At 36.3% G+C, this 19,839-nt stretch overlaps 1 protein-coding gene across 8 annotated transcripts; it reads right to left on the minus strand.

Annotated features, from left to right (window-relative positions):
- Positions 1–799: 799 nt before the first annotated feature.
- LOC132092152 (heme transporter FLVCR2-like) lies at positions 800–14,689 on the minus strand. Of its 8 annotated transcripts, none has more exons than XR_009422195.1 (12): positions 13,873–14,689; positions 12,529–12,670; positions 10,012–10,152; positions 9,378–9,445; positions 5,783–5,886; positions 4,404–4,514; positions 4,115–4,220; positions 3,884–3,995; positions 3,018–3,073; positions 1,633–1,744; positions 1,209–1,319; positions 800–1,154 (listed from the first exon to the last, which is right to left on the minus strand). XR_009422195.1 is itself a non-coding variant. In XM_059498250.1 (11 exons), the coding sequence occupies exons 1-11, from the start codon at positions 14,416–14,418 to the stop codon at positions 1,285–1,287; spliced, it is 1,533 nt and encodes a 510-aa protein (XP_059354233.1). In that variant the 5' UTR covers positions 14,419–14,689; the 3' UTR covers positions 800–1,284. The 8 variants fall into 8 exon arrangements, 2 of the variants coding, with proteins under 2 accessions (XP_059354233.1, XP_059354234.1); XR_009422193.1 differs by having other exon boundaries at positions 1,205–1,319; XR_009422194.1 differs by having other exon boundaries at positions 1,191–1,319.
- Positions 14,690–19,839: the final 5,150 nt, after the last annotated feature.

Consider the following 19,839-nt stretch of genomic DNA (forward strand, 5'->3'; position numbering starts at 1 on the left):
ACTTAAAATTATTATACAGTTTGATAAATATATTCAATGCTGTCATAAAATTGTGAAGCAAGATGTCTTTTTTTAACGTATATCGCAAATGCTGTCATTTAAATGCTGTTCACCGCATTAAAATATTTATGGATAATCATTTGAAGTCTACTGTGTTTATTTTTCAATTTGAGAGATTATATACATATATTATTCAAATATAAAATTTAAAGAAAATAAAACGTATGATTTCTATGAATGGGAATGCTCTTAATCATGATTACCATAAATAGTAATCATAGTTACTTATTGTAAAATTATAGTTAATTTAATTATTGTAATATATATATATATAGGTAAAATAATAAACTGCTTAATAATTATTGTAATATTTTTTATATAATGATAATATTTTATCAAATATAATTTAATATAATGTATAATTCTACAATAATTCTATAACAATAATTCTATTAATTATATTTGCACTGTAATATATTTTATTTAATATTTAATTACATTTTATTTTATTATAATTGTATAATTTCACAAAAACATAGAACTATATAAATATAATTCCATTTAAAATAATACAAATTATGATTGCCCTTAATTGTAATAATATTAATAAGATTATTGGTGTTACTGAAGCATGGCATTGTTATTATTCAGTGTTAGGTAGGCAGAAAGTAATGATACGAAAACATTTTACAAAACTTTAAAAAAAATAAAAAATAAAAAATAAAATAAAATAACAGTAATGTGCTTTATAGGTTAGATTTGTTTTATTACAATTTATTCAGATGGACTTTTTTTTGGAATTTTAATTAGGGTCAAAACAAAAACTGTATAAAAATAAAGTTATTCAGTACTCATTACTGCACTGATTGAAACCAACACAGTATTTTTAAATGTGTTGAACTTTGGTTTGTATAAAGTTCATGAAATGCTCCACATTTATGATAGGATTTTTTCCCCAAAACTTTCAATGAAAAGTAGTTTATAGAGAAATAAGACATTTGAAATGTTAACAATAATTTAAATAATCAATTGATAAACTAGTGAAATAATTAGAATATATCATACTTGAGATGATTAGTGATCAAGTAAACAAAGAAATGATCACACCATACAAACAAACACCTGATCATTTCCTGGCTGTTATAAACACTGGACTTAATTCAAACACACACACACACACACACACACACACACACACACACACACACACACACACACACACACACACACACACACACACACACACACACACGATCCGTCCTGCGATCAGGTTAGAGTTTGGCTTCAAAAGCTTCTGCCACTGATGCTTCCATATGGACCTGCAATCGCAAAACACATCACTAGTAACAGATTTCACAGAAAACGGCGCCCCCTGTTGGCCACAAACCAGTTTTCATGCACACACCCACAGTATGTTAGTGATTGAATGAAGGATAAATGTTAGTACACATCAAACAACCAAACTACAATGAACACGTACAAAGCTCAAGGGTGAAGCGTTCAGATAGATCAGGCAAAAAATCATAAACATTGGACTCTGAGAGAATCAAAAGCACTTTTTAGGCGATCTCATTGATAAGCGGGTCTCACTGAGTGTGAATCAGAAGGGCTGATAGCATGTGCCACCCATACCTGAACCACCGTGAGCAATAAAATCACGCGGTGATTGATTGATCACATGTGTGTTAAAGGGAGGAGAGACGTCCAACTGTGATCCTTGAACGTCTGACCTGCACAATGCTGCCTGCAGACACACACACACACACACACACACACACACACACATAGATCTGTAAACATGAATGGATTTGGACAGATAGGAAACTAGATAGGAGAATGAGATGATCAGAGGAATAAAAGGTTGAGTTAAAAACATCCAATCATGATGAGTGGAAAATAGAATGTAGTAAGTGTAAAAATGGAAAAGGGAGAACAGGATAAGTAGAAAAAGAGGAATGGGGAGAGTATGATTGTTTTGGTTTTTAAAGAAATTAATACTTTATTCAGCAGGAATGCATTAAATTGATCGAAAGTGACAGCAAATAAATTTAGAATGTTAAAACGGATTTCTTTTTCAAAAATTCTTTGTATTTTTCTATTTATTAAAAACACTAAAAATGTGAAGCAGCACAACAGTTTTCAAAAATGTATAATAATTAGAAATGTTTTTTGAGCAGGAAATCAGTATATTGGTGACACCAAACCTGAATTTTCACCATCATCACTCCAGTCTTTAAATCACAGGAATAAATTACATTTTACAATATATTCACATAGAAAACAGTCATTTTGAATTGTAATATTAATTCACAATTTAACAGTTTTTTTCTCCTCAAATAAAAATGCAGCCTTTTTGAGCCGAAGAGCTTTATTTCTAAAATAGTACCAACTCCAAACTTTTGAATGATAGTGTAGTGTTTATGAGAGAAAAGAGGCAATGAAGTGGAAAAACTGCAGGATAATGGGAGATTAAAGAGTGTAAATGGGATGTGTGGGTCAAGAAAACATGACATTGCGTGTAAAGATGAGCAGGACTGATGGTGAAGAACAGGATCAAATGTGTTTATAGTGCTGGTGTGAATCTAAGAGTATTTCTCGTGTGTCATCATATCACAGCGCTGGATTGTCAACACAATAAAAAGTTAAAAAGCTCCACAGGAGCTGCTAGAGGCCAAAGACCCTGGAGAATATCCAGGAACACATTCATGTTCCTGCTGTGGATGTTTGAAATAACAGCTATCAAACCAAAACCACCTTTGAATGAACACTGGAGTTCAGGTTAAAACAAACCAACATGGAAATGTGAGACAGAATCAACAGGAGCGTCATTTTATCTAGTATTTATGTTAGGGGGCAAAAAAAGATTTCTGATGCATCAATCTGACAGACAAGAGACACACTAGCAGAAAACACAAAACATGAACTTAATCCTGAATGGGAAGGTCATGAAAACCTTAATCTGATTGTAAAGTGCAATTGTGTAAATGTTTTGCTGACGAGTTTGGTTTGATACTTACAGCTGCCAGTGCTTGCTGGTTTGCCAATTGTCTGCGCAGATCTGACTTGATACAAGCTGAGATAAAGAACAGCAACGCAATGATATACACATAATTACAGCTTTAACATTCAGCATACTATCTACTAAAATGACTGGTGCAACCTGTAAGATCTAGTCTATCTTATCAGCATCTGAACAGTGAGTATAAAATTGATGAATCCATCAAAACACATTTCCAAGTAACATTTCATCTAAAAAATCTAAAGAAATAATTTATAAATTAATTTTTGATTTATTATATGAAGTCTATTTTAATGCATTGTGAAATAATTTGTATAACAATTAAATATTGCACCCTCAAAAATGCAATAAATATTATAATATTTAGATAATGCAATAAATATTCACCGTAAAAATAGTAAAATGATAATAATAAAGATTATACAAAAAAAAAAAACTACTACTACTAATAATGTGGAAGATCATTCTGATTGGTCCTTTGAGATGGTCTTTGTTAACAGACAAACAAAGTTTAAAAGTAACTGAACTTTGTACCTCTATGCATAAATGTTATATGGAGGACTATATAATTACTTCCCATTAATTTGAATTGCCTGGGAAATTAGTTGAATATTAATCAGTAATTCTAACCATTTAAATAACAGCAACCAAACTTGTAGTTAACACATTATACAAGTTTACAACATCTAAAACGCTCATGAAACATTTGAGCATGAACTCATGAACTAGTTCAACTATTTCAAAATTTACTGTAGTTTATAGGTTATAAAATAATAAACAGTTTCACAATCCCTCAAATAAAAGCTCTATACTTGATTAAAGAAGAACAAACACTCAGGTAGATGAGTATTGAACAATCTGCACCTGTAATGATGGTTCCTATCAGCAGGAAGGCACACAGGAAGAGATTCCCAGCCAGAGTATTAAACGAATCCATGATTTTCCCCTGACAGATTGTAAATATGATCCCAAATACCTGAAGTAGGAAATCACAATCATTAGGATTGCTGGTAACTCAATAAAATCCTATAAATCTCAATATAAAATAAGCCACAAGTCTTATAAACAACAAAATTATTATTAAATATCACAAACCTGTGCAGAGCAGTTGAGAAGTCCTGAAGACGTCCCTTCAGATTCTGGGTAAGTCAATTCAACAGCAAACTCAAAACCGAGTGGAAGGTAACCCGTCATGAAGAACCTGCGTAAGTTACACACAAACAAAACATCTAGGGCAAATTTATACGATTTACAAATTTATACAGAGATAGAGAGAGAGAGAGAGGTTTTACTGTAACACATACTGTATATTGCAAAACAAAACAGAATCAAACTATAACAACAAAAAAAGAAAGAATGTTTTCCATTTTAACTCTTCTCGCACCCGAGGGTTCCTGCTGTGATGAAGACCACCCACAAGTGACCAAGATCCAAGGTAAAAGCATAAAGCACCAAACCCACAAGCGACATCAGATACACGGCTAGTGTTGTCTGTCTGTGGAGACATGACATAACATAACAGAGACATAGGACAGGTTAAATCTTTCATCAAGATCAAGATTCAGATCAAGAACATTTCAGTTGATTTTGTAAAACAGCATCTGAAGTCTGAATTTAACATAAATTATCTTGCCGTCTCATCAAATATGAGCACTTTAAAAACCATTAGTGAAAAAATAATTGGTTTTGTTGGAAATGATGGCACGGAACTGTGGGACAGTCATAATTTGTGTAAGAAAATATATCAATAATGTTCACATAAGTATAGCTTTATTCTTTTTTTAGAATATTGTTTTTAAAAATTTAATATTTTTTTATCATGGTATTTCATATTTTGAAGACTGAACAAATCAAAATCTATACTACCATTCAAAAGTTTGGGGTCTTAATATTTTTATTCAGTAGGGATGCATTAAATTTATTGAAAGTGACAGTGAAAACATTTATGATAGATTTCTATTTCATATGAAGGCTGTTCTTTTGAACTTGTGATTTATCAAAAAATCCTGAAAAATAAAATGTATTACAGGTTTTACAAAAATATTAAACAGCACTACTTTTTTCAGCATTGGTAATAATAATAAATTTCTTGGAAATCAGCATATTATAATGATTTCTGAAGATCATGTGACAATGAAAACTGGAGTAAAGATGCAGACAATTCAGCAGCGCATCACAAATTACATTTTTCAATATATTTAAATAGAACACAGTTATACTAATTTGTAATAATATTACACAATATTATAGTTTTTTTAAATTATTTTAATCCAATAAATGCAGCCTTGGTGAGAATAGGCACTTTTTTCAAAAACATTTATAAAATCTTACTAACTTTTAAAGGGTATAGTGAACACATGAAAAGTATTTCAAAAAAGTAACAAATGTAAATATCAGTGAACTTCAGTGACACTACATTGTCTGAAGTTCAAGAAACACTCATTAACCATATTATTAATTTGTAATTTCAGTGTAGAATTGTGTGTGAAAGTTTTTACACTTAAAGACATTTTGTCCTTCATTCTGCTGAAAAAAAGAAACATCCCAATGTCTAGGAGGGGAAGGGGTGCTGTGAGGGGTCAAATACACAATGTCACCAAGGTCTAGGTTCATGGATCAGTGATTCAAACACCTGGACAAATACAGTAACCCAAAGCATATGAACAGACTCGCTTGGGGAAGGGCTCAATAACACTCTTACCTTCAAGGAGGGATGAAGACAAACATTTATTGAGCATTCAAGATTAAAGTCTAGCCTCTTACTTGTATGTCTTCGATCGGTCTAACCAGATCCCACAGATGAGGGATCCCACCATGCCAGCGATCACGATGGTGAGGCCGATCCTGCCGGCGTTCACCTCCTCTCCCTGTTCAAAGCAGAGCAAAGTTTCACATGCATTCCAGTGGTGACTGGTGGATACTACATCCAGTCATTTTAGCATACATCCCGGCATGATTTACCACAGTATAAAAAAAAAAGGAAAAGTATTAAGACTTGAAGCATTTTAAATATATAATCATTGTTTTACCAAGTTTACCAAGATTCCCACAAAACAAAATTTTCTTCAAGCTGTTCCGAAGATAATTTAAATCTTTTAAAAATTTTCATAATTCACAATTTATGTAAACAGTGCAACAGCAAAAATTTGGAGAAAAATAATGAATGATACATTTGTTTAGAGCATTGTTAATACAAATATAAATAACTACAAGTCAAGCTGCAATACCAAACAGGACCACACGGAGACGCCAACAGACCACTATACCAGTCATAATAACCTGACTGTATGTAGATATATACAGGTCCATTCAGAATTATTAAACAGAGCAAAACACAGTTTAAAAAAGTAAATAACATTCTGAGTTTGTCGAATGTTGCGATCAGAGTGAGTGTTTGTGTCAACATGCTTCTTCTATGAGTGTCCATAATAAAACACTTGTCAGACATGCAACCATACTGAAATGTACTTGTGCAAAAAGCTTTCAGAGAATGCACAGACACGGTCTGTTTGTTTGCAAATGAATGATAACTCAAATGTCTAACTTGACTATTAGACTCGTGCATCTAATATTGTACGATTGCTGTATGTCACTGTAATCGTCTTTACCTACATTACAATTGTCATCCATCAAAATGTTTCTGTCGAGATACTGTTTTGCTTTATTCAGCCCATAAAGGCAAGTCCTAACTTCATATTTCTTATTAGTAGAGGTATATTTGTTCCCACCAATCGCTGCACAAGTGAAGGTTATGTATGATGACTAAAGCATTTTAGTGCTAGTCCTCTCGGAACTCATAGAGATTGTATTCGGCTGTTAAGTGATGATGTAAGAAGCGCTGTTTCCGGGTCCAAGTCTTAACTCGCTTCACTTGAGAATACGAAGCAGCGGTTTATGAGCACTTTAATATGGAAGTATAAGAACAGTCTGGGCGATTTTCGGCTAGAGTGAAATCGCCCAAAAAGGCAAGTACTCCTAACTGCAGACTGTAGCGTGGTGACTTCAAATATGTGTTTACTGCGCATTTGCAAAATGACGTAAGGTATGTCTATGAAACACATGCAAAGTAACATGGTGACGTCACGTATATACATTTATCGTAAATACGCATGTGTGATGTACTGACTGGCATTAATGCACATGTCCAGGTTCATTCACTTCCGGATGTTCGTAAGGTATGGTGGATTTAAGATTCGGTGGCAGTAAAGTAAAAAAAAAAAATTTAATAACTTATTTTTGAGTTTGTGTAAATGTCTTTTAATTGTAAGGATGTTTTGGTCATAATCATAGAGAGTGTCATTGCAAATGTGTGCGATTTCAAACTTTTATGACATGTTTTATGATTTAGTATTCAAAGTACTGGTCTTTAAAAGTCTTATTTCACCTAAAAATTAGCTTTTAAAGATGTCTTAAAATAGAGCAGAAAGACTTTATTAATATGCCATTGATGCCATTGATGGTTGCATGCATTGCATAAAAATGATCATATTTGTTTGTATCTTTTTCATTAACTAACATTATCAAAGATGAATAGATACTGTAACTCATGTATTGTTCATTGTTAGTTCATGTTAATTAATACATTAACTAGTGTTTACCAATGACAGCTTACTGTAAAGTGTTACCTCTTAAATGTACCTTCATGTGACGTTTTAGGGACATTGTCAGTGAGAAGAAATTCAGAGAAGAGACCCACTTCATGTGGCTAGATAGTTCTTTAACTCCTTACCATGTAGTGAGTACTGTAAAAAGTTTTAGCGTCTGTCTCTTTTCATCTCTCTGTCTGTCTCCTCTCAACTATCTGTTTTTCTTTCTCTGATAGACTGTATAGCCCTCAACTGTAAAATGTTCAAATTGAAAACATTAAAAACTTTCATGCCATGCTTTCTCAAGCCAAGCAAACCTAAATTTTGACTTGACAAACTTTATTAATTTAGTTGATGTTAATGCTGGTTATAAATTAAACCTCTTAGGTACTTTACAGACAAAGAAAATAACACTTTTTCCAACACCATCCTATAACATATTTAAAAATACATTTAAAATATTTTCCTTGTATAGCTCTTCTGCCTTTCTTCAAAATTATTTAATATTGCTTTAATATTGTTTGTTCTTTTATGCAAATTAGGTTTCATGAACTGAAATGTATTCTCTGCACAATACAACCAGGGTTTCAGTGAGATATTTAAAGACTGCCCAGTGCCCACCTGGGTATGAGGGGAGACCTGCGTGGGTTTTCTTTGTTTAAAGAATTTGAGGGCTACTGCTCGGCTGATTGTTTTATCAGTGATGGAGGTGAATTTCAGAATGAGTAGATTTTTTTGATTTTTTTCTTGTGTCATGTCTATAGTCTTAATCTATATTTGTATATACAATTATATTTTACAGTATGTTATGTTCTTTGAAATAATAAAAAAGATCTCTGTAAACAGTTTGCTTTTTTGGAAGCACCAAGCATTAAAATGGGATGCAGACACTGAAAATATACTGCATGTAGTCAATTGAACTTAAAACTACTTTATTGGCTTAAATGTTTCACATGCAGAATTGCCAAAGCAAAAGAAAATTTTCCAAAATTATAGTTAAAATAATAACAAAGTACCATGGCAGAGGAAAGATTAAAATAAGGCAGTGGCTATTTACACTAAGTCCAAATAGCTATATATTCTATTTATACTTCTTATTGCAAATAAGTAGCAATTATCTGCACCCCAGTATTGTAGTACATTATAAAACAGTATCCAATAATAACTTACTGAGTGTAAATTATAATTTTAATTCAAATTATTAAATTAATGCCACCTTATTCGGACAATAAAGCACTCCCTCACAACTTTTAGATTATTTCCTTAATTTGTATTTAAAATAAATGCTTTTCTGATGTGATTTGAAATTTGAAAAGGGAGAAAAAAAACTTAGTCAAAAGGCAGATTCGAACCCGGGTCGACTGAATCAAATTGTGAACAACACACTTTTTACCATCTTCACCACTAGAGTCGATGACTTTAAATTATGAATTATGACGGCTATATTGTGTTATAGACATACCTTACGTCACATACTTGACGCATGTATGAGACGTCACCGAGCTACAGTCTGCAGCGAGGGGGTTTCTCCAAAAAGGGGTGTTATTCCAATGATTGGACTATATATCCAGAGGCAGAACTAACAGTCTAGAACACTGACAGCTGTGGTTGAATGTGATAGTACTTTGTTAGTGCAGACTAAGATTAGTTTTTCCTGGATAAACAAATAAAGACAAGTATCGAAAGCCACCAATAATGCTAATAAAAAAACATTCAATTCAGGTATTGACCCACTCTTGTGATTGGCTGGATAGGAGGTGGTTGGGACTTACAGGATAGTGTTCAATGATCATTTGGTTGAGAAGTGTACTGACAGCATAGAAACAGCCAACATTCAGCCCTGATGAAGAAAAACAGATGAAGTCAAAAACATAAACATGCTAAAAGCTTAAACTTGAAATGAAAATAAAAGTAGCCTGGCAGACAGCTGTTTTGGTGTTTATCTAGTAAGCAATATATGTCTTCACATTTCTGAAGCAGCTGTAAAGATATAAAGAGCTCTGCATTCCTGCAGGATTATTTCTGTCAATGTTTAGCTAGGTTAAATGCAGCTACAGGCTTCTCATGCAAGTGTTGCACAGGTGTGTGTGTGTGTGTGTGTGTGTTTGTGTAGATAGATCATAAACTAAGTGTTAACATAGTTCATGCCAGTCAAGTTATGACTATTCATGACTATCATTAGTTATGCTGAAGTTTAAAGTCGTTAGGAGCTTGTTCAAAGCACAAACCCCATGTATGAGCAGTAGCAGTCCTGCTTACATGAGCAAAACCACTGGCTATAGAACTAATCATGCTAATGTTCTCAGTTACAAACTACGACTGTCTGTTTGAACGGCAGCAAGCATAATGCACCACAGTTTGAGGTCCTGAATGGATCTGTTGTGCACAGCAGAGTAAGACATTCACCATAAGTGATGACGAGGAGCATGAAGGCTTTGTTACGGAGCAGCCTGAAGATCGATGCTGTATATGAGTAGCTCTCTGGAGAGATCCTCCGAGCCACGGCTTGCGCATGGGTGGGAGGCATCTCCGGACGCTCCTGAAACACTGATGAGAACATGAAAACACAAACATTGTCTGGAAGAAGCCTCATATATCCATATATATCTTTTATATAAATCAATGCTATTGGTCACTATTTACGCCTGTATGTGGGTTTTATATAGAAGTAACCAATAAAAAGTATTAAAAAGAGCTTGTGACTGATCCTTTTAACTCCATAGGATCCTCAAACTTGGTAAGATCTCATAGAATGAATTACCGCACAGTTTGTGGACGGTCTCTGCTTGTTTGCAATGAAAGGTAAATAAAGAACTGGTTGTTTGAATTAGATACATCAAACATTAGACTTGCGTATCTTGAGTAAAGAAAATGCTGTACTAAGGAGCGGAGAAGAGTGTTTTAGTTTAGTCATAGCCAGTACGGTCTTAAATAGCCTTTGCTTAGCACTTAATTTCTTATAACATGAGATTTTGGCCAAAATGTAACTCCACTGTAACTTCATTTCAACAAAATCTGATTTTAGTAAAATGTTAATAATATAACGGCACATGCAAGTATCTGACCATATGTAAAGCAACAATACCAACTTTGACGATGCAGTGTTTATTTATTTAAAAAACTAAAGGGTTTTTCTATTTTCTATAAAAGTAGTTTCGGACATATTAGGTTTCCGTCCGAAAATAACAAAATAGAAGATCAACTCTGAGTTCAGCTTCTTGGTGTAACTAAACAGCTCTGTTCCAAATAATGAAGAGCTGCCAGCTTTTTTTCCCCCTTTTTTTTCGGTAATTGGAATAAGGCTGAAATAAAATGAAAAACTTACCGAAAAAAGTGAAATAACTATTTGAAATACTAACTGAAATAAGTTGAAGCCGAAGTATTGTATTGAAATAAATTAAAGCTAAACCGAAATAATATTTTTAAAACGCATAAAAATGATTAGATTATATTATTAAATGATTAAATGTTAAACAAACATTTTAATGAAAACTAAACAAATGAAAACAGTATTAATAAGTAGTAAAATTGTGTGTAAATATTACTAAAATACCACACAATATCATTATATTTTATTATGGCATTCCCAGAATGTATTGTGAAAAAAAGAAAGTGTCCAAGATGGCGAGGTTTTGGCATAAAGGTAATATGTTTGATAATTTAAACATTTTAAAAAGAAAAGACGTTAGAAATTACAAGATCCAAAAATAAAAATCTAAAGAACAAAATAGAAGTCAATTATGTTGTTGTGTTTAATACAAGAGGGGCATCTGGGTGGAAATCTCCTTGAATTGAATGTTTTGACATCTGTGCATGTTTGTGTTTGAGTAAAAGTTAGCCTGCTGTCCCCAAAACGGCGGGTTACTGAACTCTGCGATATTTGCTCCATCAAACATACTCTAAATATTACAATCTTTGCCGCAGGATTTAAGTTGTAGAGCTATTAAACAGAAACACTATAATCTGATGTGCTTGTTTCTTTATTAAAGTTACAGCTGAAGTGGTTATTTTGAGGGAAATTATAACAGTTCACCCAAAAATAACAATTGTCATCCTTTAACTCACCAACATGACTTTCTTTATTGCACTGAACATAGAAGGGGGTGTTTAGCAGAAAACTCCAGGTGTACATTCCCATTCAATGAAAGTAAATAGGAAGGGAATTCAAACAATTACAAAAAGCATTATGAAAGTACAACACATGACTCTGACCAACAGACTTTAAATATAGGATAAAAATAGTATGCACAACTTTCATGTTGCTTGTATTGAACGATTTAATGCTTAACAGGGCATTTGCTCTCCAAAAATTTTTTTGCTTGTGAGAACAGAACTAAATGCACGTGAGTGTTGCTCAGAATGTGACAGGAGGTTTTGTGGCCTTGTCAAGATAAAAATGGGCAGCTCAGCATTTAAACAGCGGAATGAAAAGCACAGAATTATTTCCCTTTCTGTCATTTGGGGTAAATGTCAGATAATCATAACTCCATTTACACTTGTACAAACAGCCTAACAAAATGACAGGCATTATGTGCCAACAGACAATAAATTATATGTTAGGTTTGTATGTGTATAAACGATACACAAAATTTGTCTATGCACATGCAGGAAGAAAAACAGCGTAAGACTCATCAAAAAGAGGAACAGACGGACACTAAAAGACCAGTCTCGCTTTATTCTACTAACATTGACAGCTGCCTTATAAGACAGCATCCTAATTTTCACTGAATCCCTTAAATGACTGAAACTCTCTAAATAGGCAGCACCTCCCCATGTCAATTTAATTTAAGCATGCTGCCAAGATAATATGATAAACTTATCTCTGTGAAAGACGGGTATTAATATGGATAAAATAATAAATTATATTGCATGCTTTTGGAACGATCTGTGGAATGAAATAGTGTAACTGATGTTTGCTCTTACCAATGACAACCAACACAAACAGGAAGGTGGCCACTCCGGCCGTGATGTAGAACATGACTCTGATGTGAGCCGCTAACTCGTCCAGATCGTCCACATTAGGAACCAGCATAGGAGGAACAAGGAAGCCTATGGCGATCCCCAACTAAAGGAAAACAGACATTTCTTAGATTACATCAAGTACATGAATGTCATGTGACCTTTCAAGCTAGGCTTGATTTCAAACATAGCTGTGCTTTTTTAAAACTGCATTTGCTTTGTTTCACTCCACTTCCTAGTTTTCTCTTTTGCGAATCAGTACAGTGTGAATATAAATTTGGGAACTAGCAAAGGCCTGTTCCACTTAATACTTGGATTCTAAAGACTCATAAGTGGCATGCAATTATGTGGTTGCACATTAAAACACTACTGGTATTTATTAACAACTTTGTTTCACCCTGTGCTTGTACTCCATTTTTGTTGGCTTAAAACAGGGGTTTTTAAAGTGGGTCCCAGCGACCCAATACAATATTCTGAAATAAAAAGAAAATACATAAAAATGTGTAAACTATGAAAAAAATAATAATATTATATAATATGGTATATAAACACACACACACACACACACACACACACACATATATATATATATATATATATATATATATGCTCAAATGTTTGGGATCAGTAAGATGTTTGATGTGTTTTAAAGAAGTCTCTTCATCATGGCTGTATTAATTTGACCAAAAATACACAAAAGAAAGTCATATTATTAAATATTGTTACCATTTAAAATAATGGTATTCGATTTTAAAATACTTTAAAATACTATAGTGTCTACATTATCCTAATATATATATATATTAAACAGCAAAATGGTTTCTAATATTGATAATAATTCAGCATATTAGAATGATTTCTGAAGGATCATGTGACACTGAAGACTGGAGTAATGATGCTGATGAAAATTTAGCTTTGCATCATGGGATAAATTATTTTAAAATATATTAAATGGAAAACAATTGTTTTAAATTCCAATTATATTTCAGTTTTATTACATAGATTAAATAAAATATATCATGAAATTAATCTAAAAATGAAAATAAAATAACAGAAAAAAAGCAGTTTAAACCTGTATTAAATGCGCAAACATTGGCTCAAAGAATGACGAGCGATTATGGGCGGGACTATCTGTTTGCCAACCAACAGCAAATGGGGCGTGTACAAAATACCTGTGTGGATACAGTCATTATTTTTACGTTTAATGCCGCTAATGGAGCAAAAATGTCACACTTTAGCTATAACAGCACATGCTTTAAATGAGCAGCCTGCAATTATTATTATTATTACTATTTTATTGAAACCCACCTGATTTCCGAAGACCCCGATGGAGCACGCAGTGGACACTTCTTCCGATCCGAACCACACTGATGCGATGCGGGAGGGCATCCCGAGGATAAACACCTGAGCCACTGAGCATATGAACTGACCCAAAAATGTTACCGGGAAAAGGTCCGGTCTCGCGCTGGCCACCTTGATCCACGTGCCCGTGCAATTCAGAGCCGCGGCCACAAGCGCGATGACCCTCAGCCCTTTTTTATCCAAGAGCCACGAGACGGGGAAAATAAGCGGAATGTACGTCAACATGTAAATCATGGACATCCAGTCAATGGTGAAAGAGTCCACGCTGTAGAAGCGCATGAAGATATTGTTGATGATTCCGTATTGAATCCATTGGTAGGAGTTACACAGCGAATACGAGCTGAATAAAAACACTATGACCCATCTCTTTTTATATAAACGCGTTTCCGGCGGTGGGTTGCGGTGTTCAAAAGTCACCTTAGCATCAGCCGAGTCTGTTTTGGGGAAATATGTATTATCATTCACCTCTCCGTCCACTGACTTCGATTCCATTTTCGCTCGATTCAACCGCGTTCAGAGACTAAAAGACTCATTCATTCATGCTGAATGAACTTTTGTCAAACATGCCAAACTCTGTTGTAATTAAATACTTACTTTACAAGACAGATTAATGCCATGTTACCTGAGTTTAAAGGCTATTGAATAAACTTCCCATATTGCATTGAACTGTGTTTCTTCCGCTGCTCGGATTCCGCAGCAGAAACTCTTCAAACATTCGTTGAAAGTTTTGCCACCGTGATGAAGTTCCTGGAGTAAAATAGCTAACTAGAAGAGAACTTATAAACAAACTGGTAGGCAAAAATGGGCGGGGCTTTACTGTAAGGAAGTCACGTGACGTTCGTGAGCAACGGTGTACTTGGGTGTATGTTGTAAATCTATCAGAAAATGTTCCAAAACAAAACTAAATAGCTATAAACATAGGGGTGTGGTTTGGTCCAGTCATTTTGGAACGATCATCAATTTGTAATTTCCAGTTTGGAACTCTTTCTTTCCTTAAATAGGCGATTTAACATATTTTTATGTTTTAAGTTAGTCAATTAAATAATTATTTACTTATTTTGACTACTGTTAATAAATAAAAATTCATTTATGTGGTTTATGAGGGGACAATTGTACGACCAAACTACATTTCCCATGATTCTCTTTTGTATATAGCTGATAATCTGTATCTTCGTGTAAATGGATATCAACTTCTCTAGTCTTCTCGGTCCGCCGAGCGCCCTCTAGTGGAAAGAGACATTAAACACACAGACTGGAAACACTCCACTCGTTTCGGTTTACTGATGTTTGTGGCGGATAAGGAAGAAATGGCACCCTCTGCTGGGTTGGTGCCCTATGGTCGGTGCTACCAGTGAAGTTTTGGCCCTGTTGACGTTGAGATCCGAGTGTGTAAAGCTCTGTGCCAATAATTGTTCAAGCTTAATATTATTTTAAAGTATTACACACTTTTACATCACATTTATATATCGATGCTAATATAATTTTCTATCATAATATTATACATTTATGCATGAGAAGAAACAGTCGAGCTACAGAGAAGGACAGCAGCTTGTGAGTGTTTTGCCTTGTTTTCTCATCAGACTAGTGTGGGATCGTCATTGCTAGGAAAGTTTTTTGGTTTAAATTGTGTGTGTCTTACCCTGGTTAATACGTGCTGACAGTGGCGCTTGGTTTTGCGTTTGCCTATCGCGGGACTGCCTGGTTTCGATCTGCTAAATAGTGAGGCGTGGCCAAAGCCAGTGAAAGTACTTAATTAGCTGTTTAGAAAGCACTTGTCAGAAGAAACAGTCGAGCTACAGAGAAGGACAGCAGCTTGTGAGTGTTTTGCCTTGTTTTCTCATCAGACTAGTGTGGGATCGTCATTGCTAGGAAAGTTTTTTGGTTTAAATTGTGTGTGTCTTACCCTGGTTAATACGTGCTGACAGTGGCGCTTGGTTTTGCGTTTGCCTATCGCGGGACTGCCTGGTTTCGATCTGCTAAATAGTGAGGCGTGGCCAAAGCCAGTGAAAGTACTTAATTAGCTGTTTAGAAAGCACTTGTCAGAAGAAACAGTCGAGCTACAGAGAAGGACAGCAGCTTGTGAGTGTTTTGCCTTGTTTTCTCATCAGACTAGTGTGGGATCGTCATTGCTAGGAAAGTTTTTTGGTTTAAATTGTGTGTGTCTTACCCTGGTTAATACGTGCTGACAGTGGCGCTTGGTTTTGCGTTTGCCTATCGCGGGACTGCCTGGTTTCGATCTGCTAAATAGTGAGGCGTGGCCAAAGCCAGTGAAAGTACTTAATTAGCTGTTTAGAAAGCACTTGTCAGAAGAAACAGTCGAGCTACAGAGAAGGACAGCAGCTTGTGAGTGTTTTGCCTTGTTTTCTCATCAGACTAGTGTGGGATCGTCATTGCTAGGAAAGTTTTTTGGTTTAAATTGTGTGTGTCTTACCCTGGTTAATACGTGCTGACAGTGGCGCTTGGTTTTGCGTTTGCCTATCGCGGGACTGCCTGGTTTCGATCTGCTAAATAGTGAGGCGTGGCCAAAGCCAGTGAAAGTACTTAATTAGCTGTTTAGAAAGCACTTGTCAGAAGAAACAGTCGAGCTACAGAGAAGGACAGCAGCTTGTGAGTGTTTTGCCTTGTTTTCTCATCAGACTAGTGTGGGATCGTCATTGCTAGGAAAGTTTTTTGGTTTAAATTGTGTGTGTCTTACCCTGGTTAATACGTGCTGACAGTGGCGCTTGGTTTTGCGTTTGCCTATCGCGGGACTGCCTGGTTTCGATCTGCTAAATAGTGAGGCGTGGCCAAAGCCAGTGAAAGTACTTAATTAGCTGTTTAGAAAGCACTTGTCAGAAGAAACAGTCGAGCTACAGAGAAGGACAGCAGCTTGTGAGTGTTTTGCCTTGTTTTCTCATCAGACTAGTGTGGGATCGTCATTGCTAGGAAAGTTTTTTGGTTTAAATTGTGTGTGTCTTACCCTGGTTAATACGTGCTGACAGTGGCGCTTGGTTTTGCGTTTGCCTATCGCGGGACTGCCTGGTTTCGATCTGCTAAATAGTGAGGCGTGGCCAAAGCCAGTGAAAGTACTTAATTAGCTGTTTAGAAAGCACTTGTCAGAAGTAACAGTCGAGCTACAGAGAAGGACAGCAGCTTGTGAGTGTTTTGCCTTGTTTTCTCATCAGACTAGTGTGGGATCGTCATTGCTAGGAAAGTTTTTTGGTTTAAATTGTGTGTGTCTTACCCTGGTTAATACGTGCTGACAGTGGCGCTTGGTTTTGCGTTTGCCTATCGCGGGACTGCCTGGTTTCGATCTGCTAAATAGTGAGGCGTGGCCAAAGCCAGTGAAAGTACTTAATTAGCTGTTTAGAAAGCACTTGTCAGAAGAAACAGTCGAGCTACAGAGAAGGACAGCAGCTTGTGAGTGTTTTGCCTTGTTTTCTCATCAGACTAGTGTGGGATCGTCATTGCTAGGAAAGTTTTTTGGTTTAAATTGTGTGTGTCTTACCCTGGTTAATACGTGCTGACAGTGGCGCTTGGTTTTGCGTTTGCCTATCGCGGGACTGCCTGGTTTCGATCTGCTAAATAGTGAGGCGTGGCCAAAGCCAGTGAAAGTACTTAATTAGCTGTTTAGAAAGCACTTGTCAGAAGAAACAGTCGAGCTACAGAGAAGGACAGCAGCTTGTGAGTGTTTTGCCTTGTTTTCTCATCAGACTAGTGTGGGATCGTCATTGCTAGGAAAGTTTTTTGGTTTAAATTGTGTGTGTCTTACCCTGGTTAATACGTGCTGACAGTGGCGCTTGGTTTTGCGTTTGCCTATCGCGGGACTGCCTGGTTTCGATCTGCTAAATAGTGAGGCGTGGCCAAAGCCAGTGAAAGTACTTAATTAGCTGTTTAGAAAGCACTTGTCAGAAGAAACAGTCGAGCTACAGAGAAGGACAGCAGCTTGTGAGTGTTTTGCCTTGTTTTCTCATCAGACTAGTGTGGGATCGTCATTGCTAGGAAAGTTTTTTGGTTTAAATTGTGTGTGTCTTACCCTGGTTAATACGTGCTGACAGTGGCGCTTGGTTTTGCGTTTGCCTATCGCGGGACTGCCTGGTTTCGATCTGCTAAATAGTGAGGCGTGGCCAAAGCCAGTGAAAGTACTTAATTAGCTGTTTAGAAAGCACTTGTCAGAAGTAACAGTCGAGCTACAGAGAAGGACAGCAGCTTGTGAGTGTTTTGCCTTGTTTTCTCATCAGACTAGTGTGGGATCGTCATTGCTAGGAAAGTTTTTTGGTTTAAATTGTGTGTGTCTTACCCTGGTTAATACGTGCTGACAGTGGCGCTTGGTTTTGCGTTTGCCTATCGCGGGACTGCCTGGTTTCGATCTGCTAAATAGTGAGGCGTGGCCAAAGCCAGTGAAAGTACTTAATTAGCTGTTTAGAAAGCACTTGTCAGAAGAAACAGTCGAGCTACAGAGAAGGACAGCAGCTTGTGAGTGTTTTGCCTTGTTTTCTCATCAGACTAGTGTGGGATCGTCATTGCTAGGAAAGTTTTTTGGTTTAAATTGTGTGTGTCTTACCCTGGTTAATACGTGCTGACAGTGGCGCTTGGTTTTGCGTTTGCCTATCGCGGGACTGCCTGGTTTCGATCTGCTAAATAGTGAGGCGTGGCCAAAGCCAGTGAAAGTACTTAATTAGCTGTTTAGAAAGCACTTGTCAGAAGAAACAGTCGAGCTACAGAGAAGGACAGCAGCTTGTGAGTGTTTTGCCTTGTTTTCTCATCAGACTAGTGTGGGATCGTCATTGCTAGGAAAGTTTTTTGGTTTAAATTGTGTGTGTCTTACCCTGGTTAATACGTGCTGACAGTGGCGCTTGGTTTTGCGTTTGCCTATCGCGGGACTGCCTGGTTTCGATCTGCTAAATAGTGAGGCGTGGCCAAAGCCAGTGAAAGTACTTAATTAGCTGTTTAGAAAGCACTTGTCAGAAGAAACAGTCGAGCTACAGAGAAGGACAGCAGCTTGTGAGTGTTTTGCCTTGTTTTCTCATCAGACTAGTGTGGGATCGTCATTGCTAGGAAAGTTTTTTGGTTTAAATTGTGTGTGTCTTACCCTGGTTAATACGTGCTGACAGTGGCGCTTGGTTTTGCGTTTGCCTATCGCGGGACTGCCTGGTTTCGATCTGCTAAATAGTGAGGCGTGGCCAAAGCCAGTGAAAGTACTTAATTAGCTGTTTAGAAAGCACTTGTCAGAAGAAACAGTCGAGCTACAGAGAAGGACAGCAGCTTGTGAGTGTTTTGCCTTGTTTTCTCATCAGACTAGTGTGGGATCGTCATTGCTAGGAAAGTTTTTTGGTTTAAATTGTGTGTGTCTTACCCTGGTTAATACGTGCTGACAGTGGCGCTTGGTTTTGCGTTTGCCTATCGCGGGACTGCCTGGTTTCGATCTGCTAAATAGTGAGGCGTGGCCAAAGCCAGTGAAAGTACTTAATTAGCTGTTTAGAAAGCACTTGTCAGAAGAAACAGTCGAGCTACAGAGAAGGACAGCAGCTTGTGAGTGTTTTGCCTTGTTTTCTCATCAGACTAGTGTGGGATCGTCATTGCTAGGAAAGTTTTTTGGTTTAAATTGTGTGTGTCTTACCCTGGTTAATACGTGCTGACAGTGGCGCTTGGTTTTGCGTTTGCCTATCGCGGGACTGCCTGGTTTCGATCTGCTAAATAGTGAGGCGTGGCCAAAGCCAGTGAAAGTACTTAATTAGCTGTTTAGAAAGCACTTGTCAGAAGAAACAGTCGAGCTACAGAGAAGGACAGCAGCTTGTGAGTGTTTTGCCTTGTTTTCTCATCAGACTAGTGTGGGATCGTCATTGCTAGGAAAGTTTTTTGGTTTAAATTGTGTGTGTCTTACCCTGGTTAATACGTGCTGACAGTGGCGCTTGGTTTTGCGTTTGCCTATCG

This window comes from Carassius carassius, chromosome 18 (genome assembly GCF_963082965.1).
Source record: "Carassius carassius chromosome 18, fCarCar2.1, whole genome shotgun sequence".
In the NCBI taxonomy this organism is placed as follows: Eukaryota; Metazoa; Chordata; class Actinopteri; order Cypriniformes; family Cyprinidae; genus Carassius; species Carassius carassius.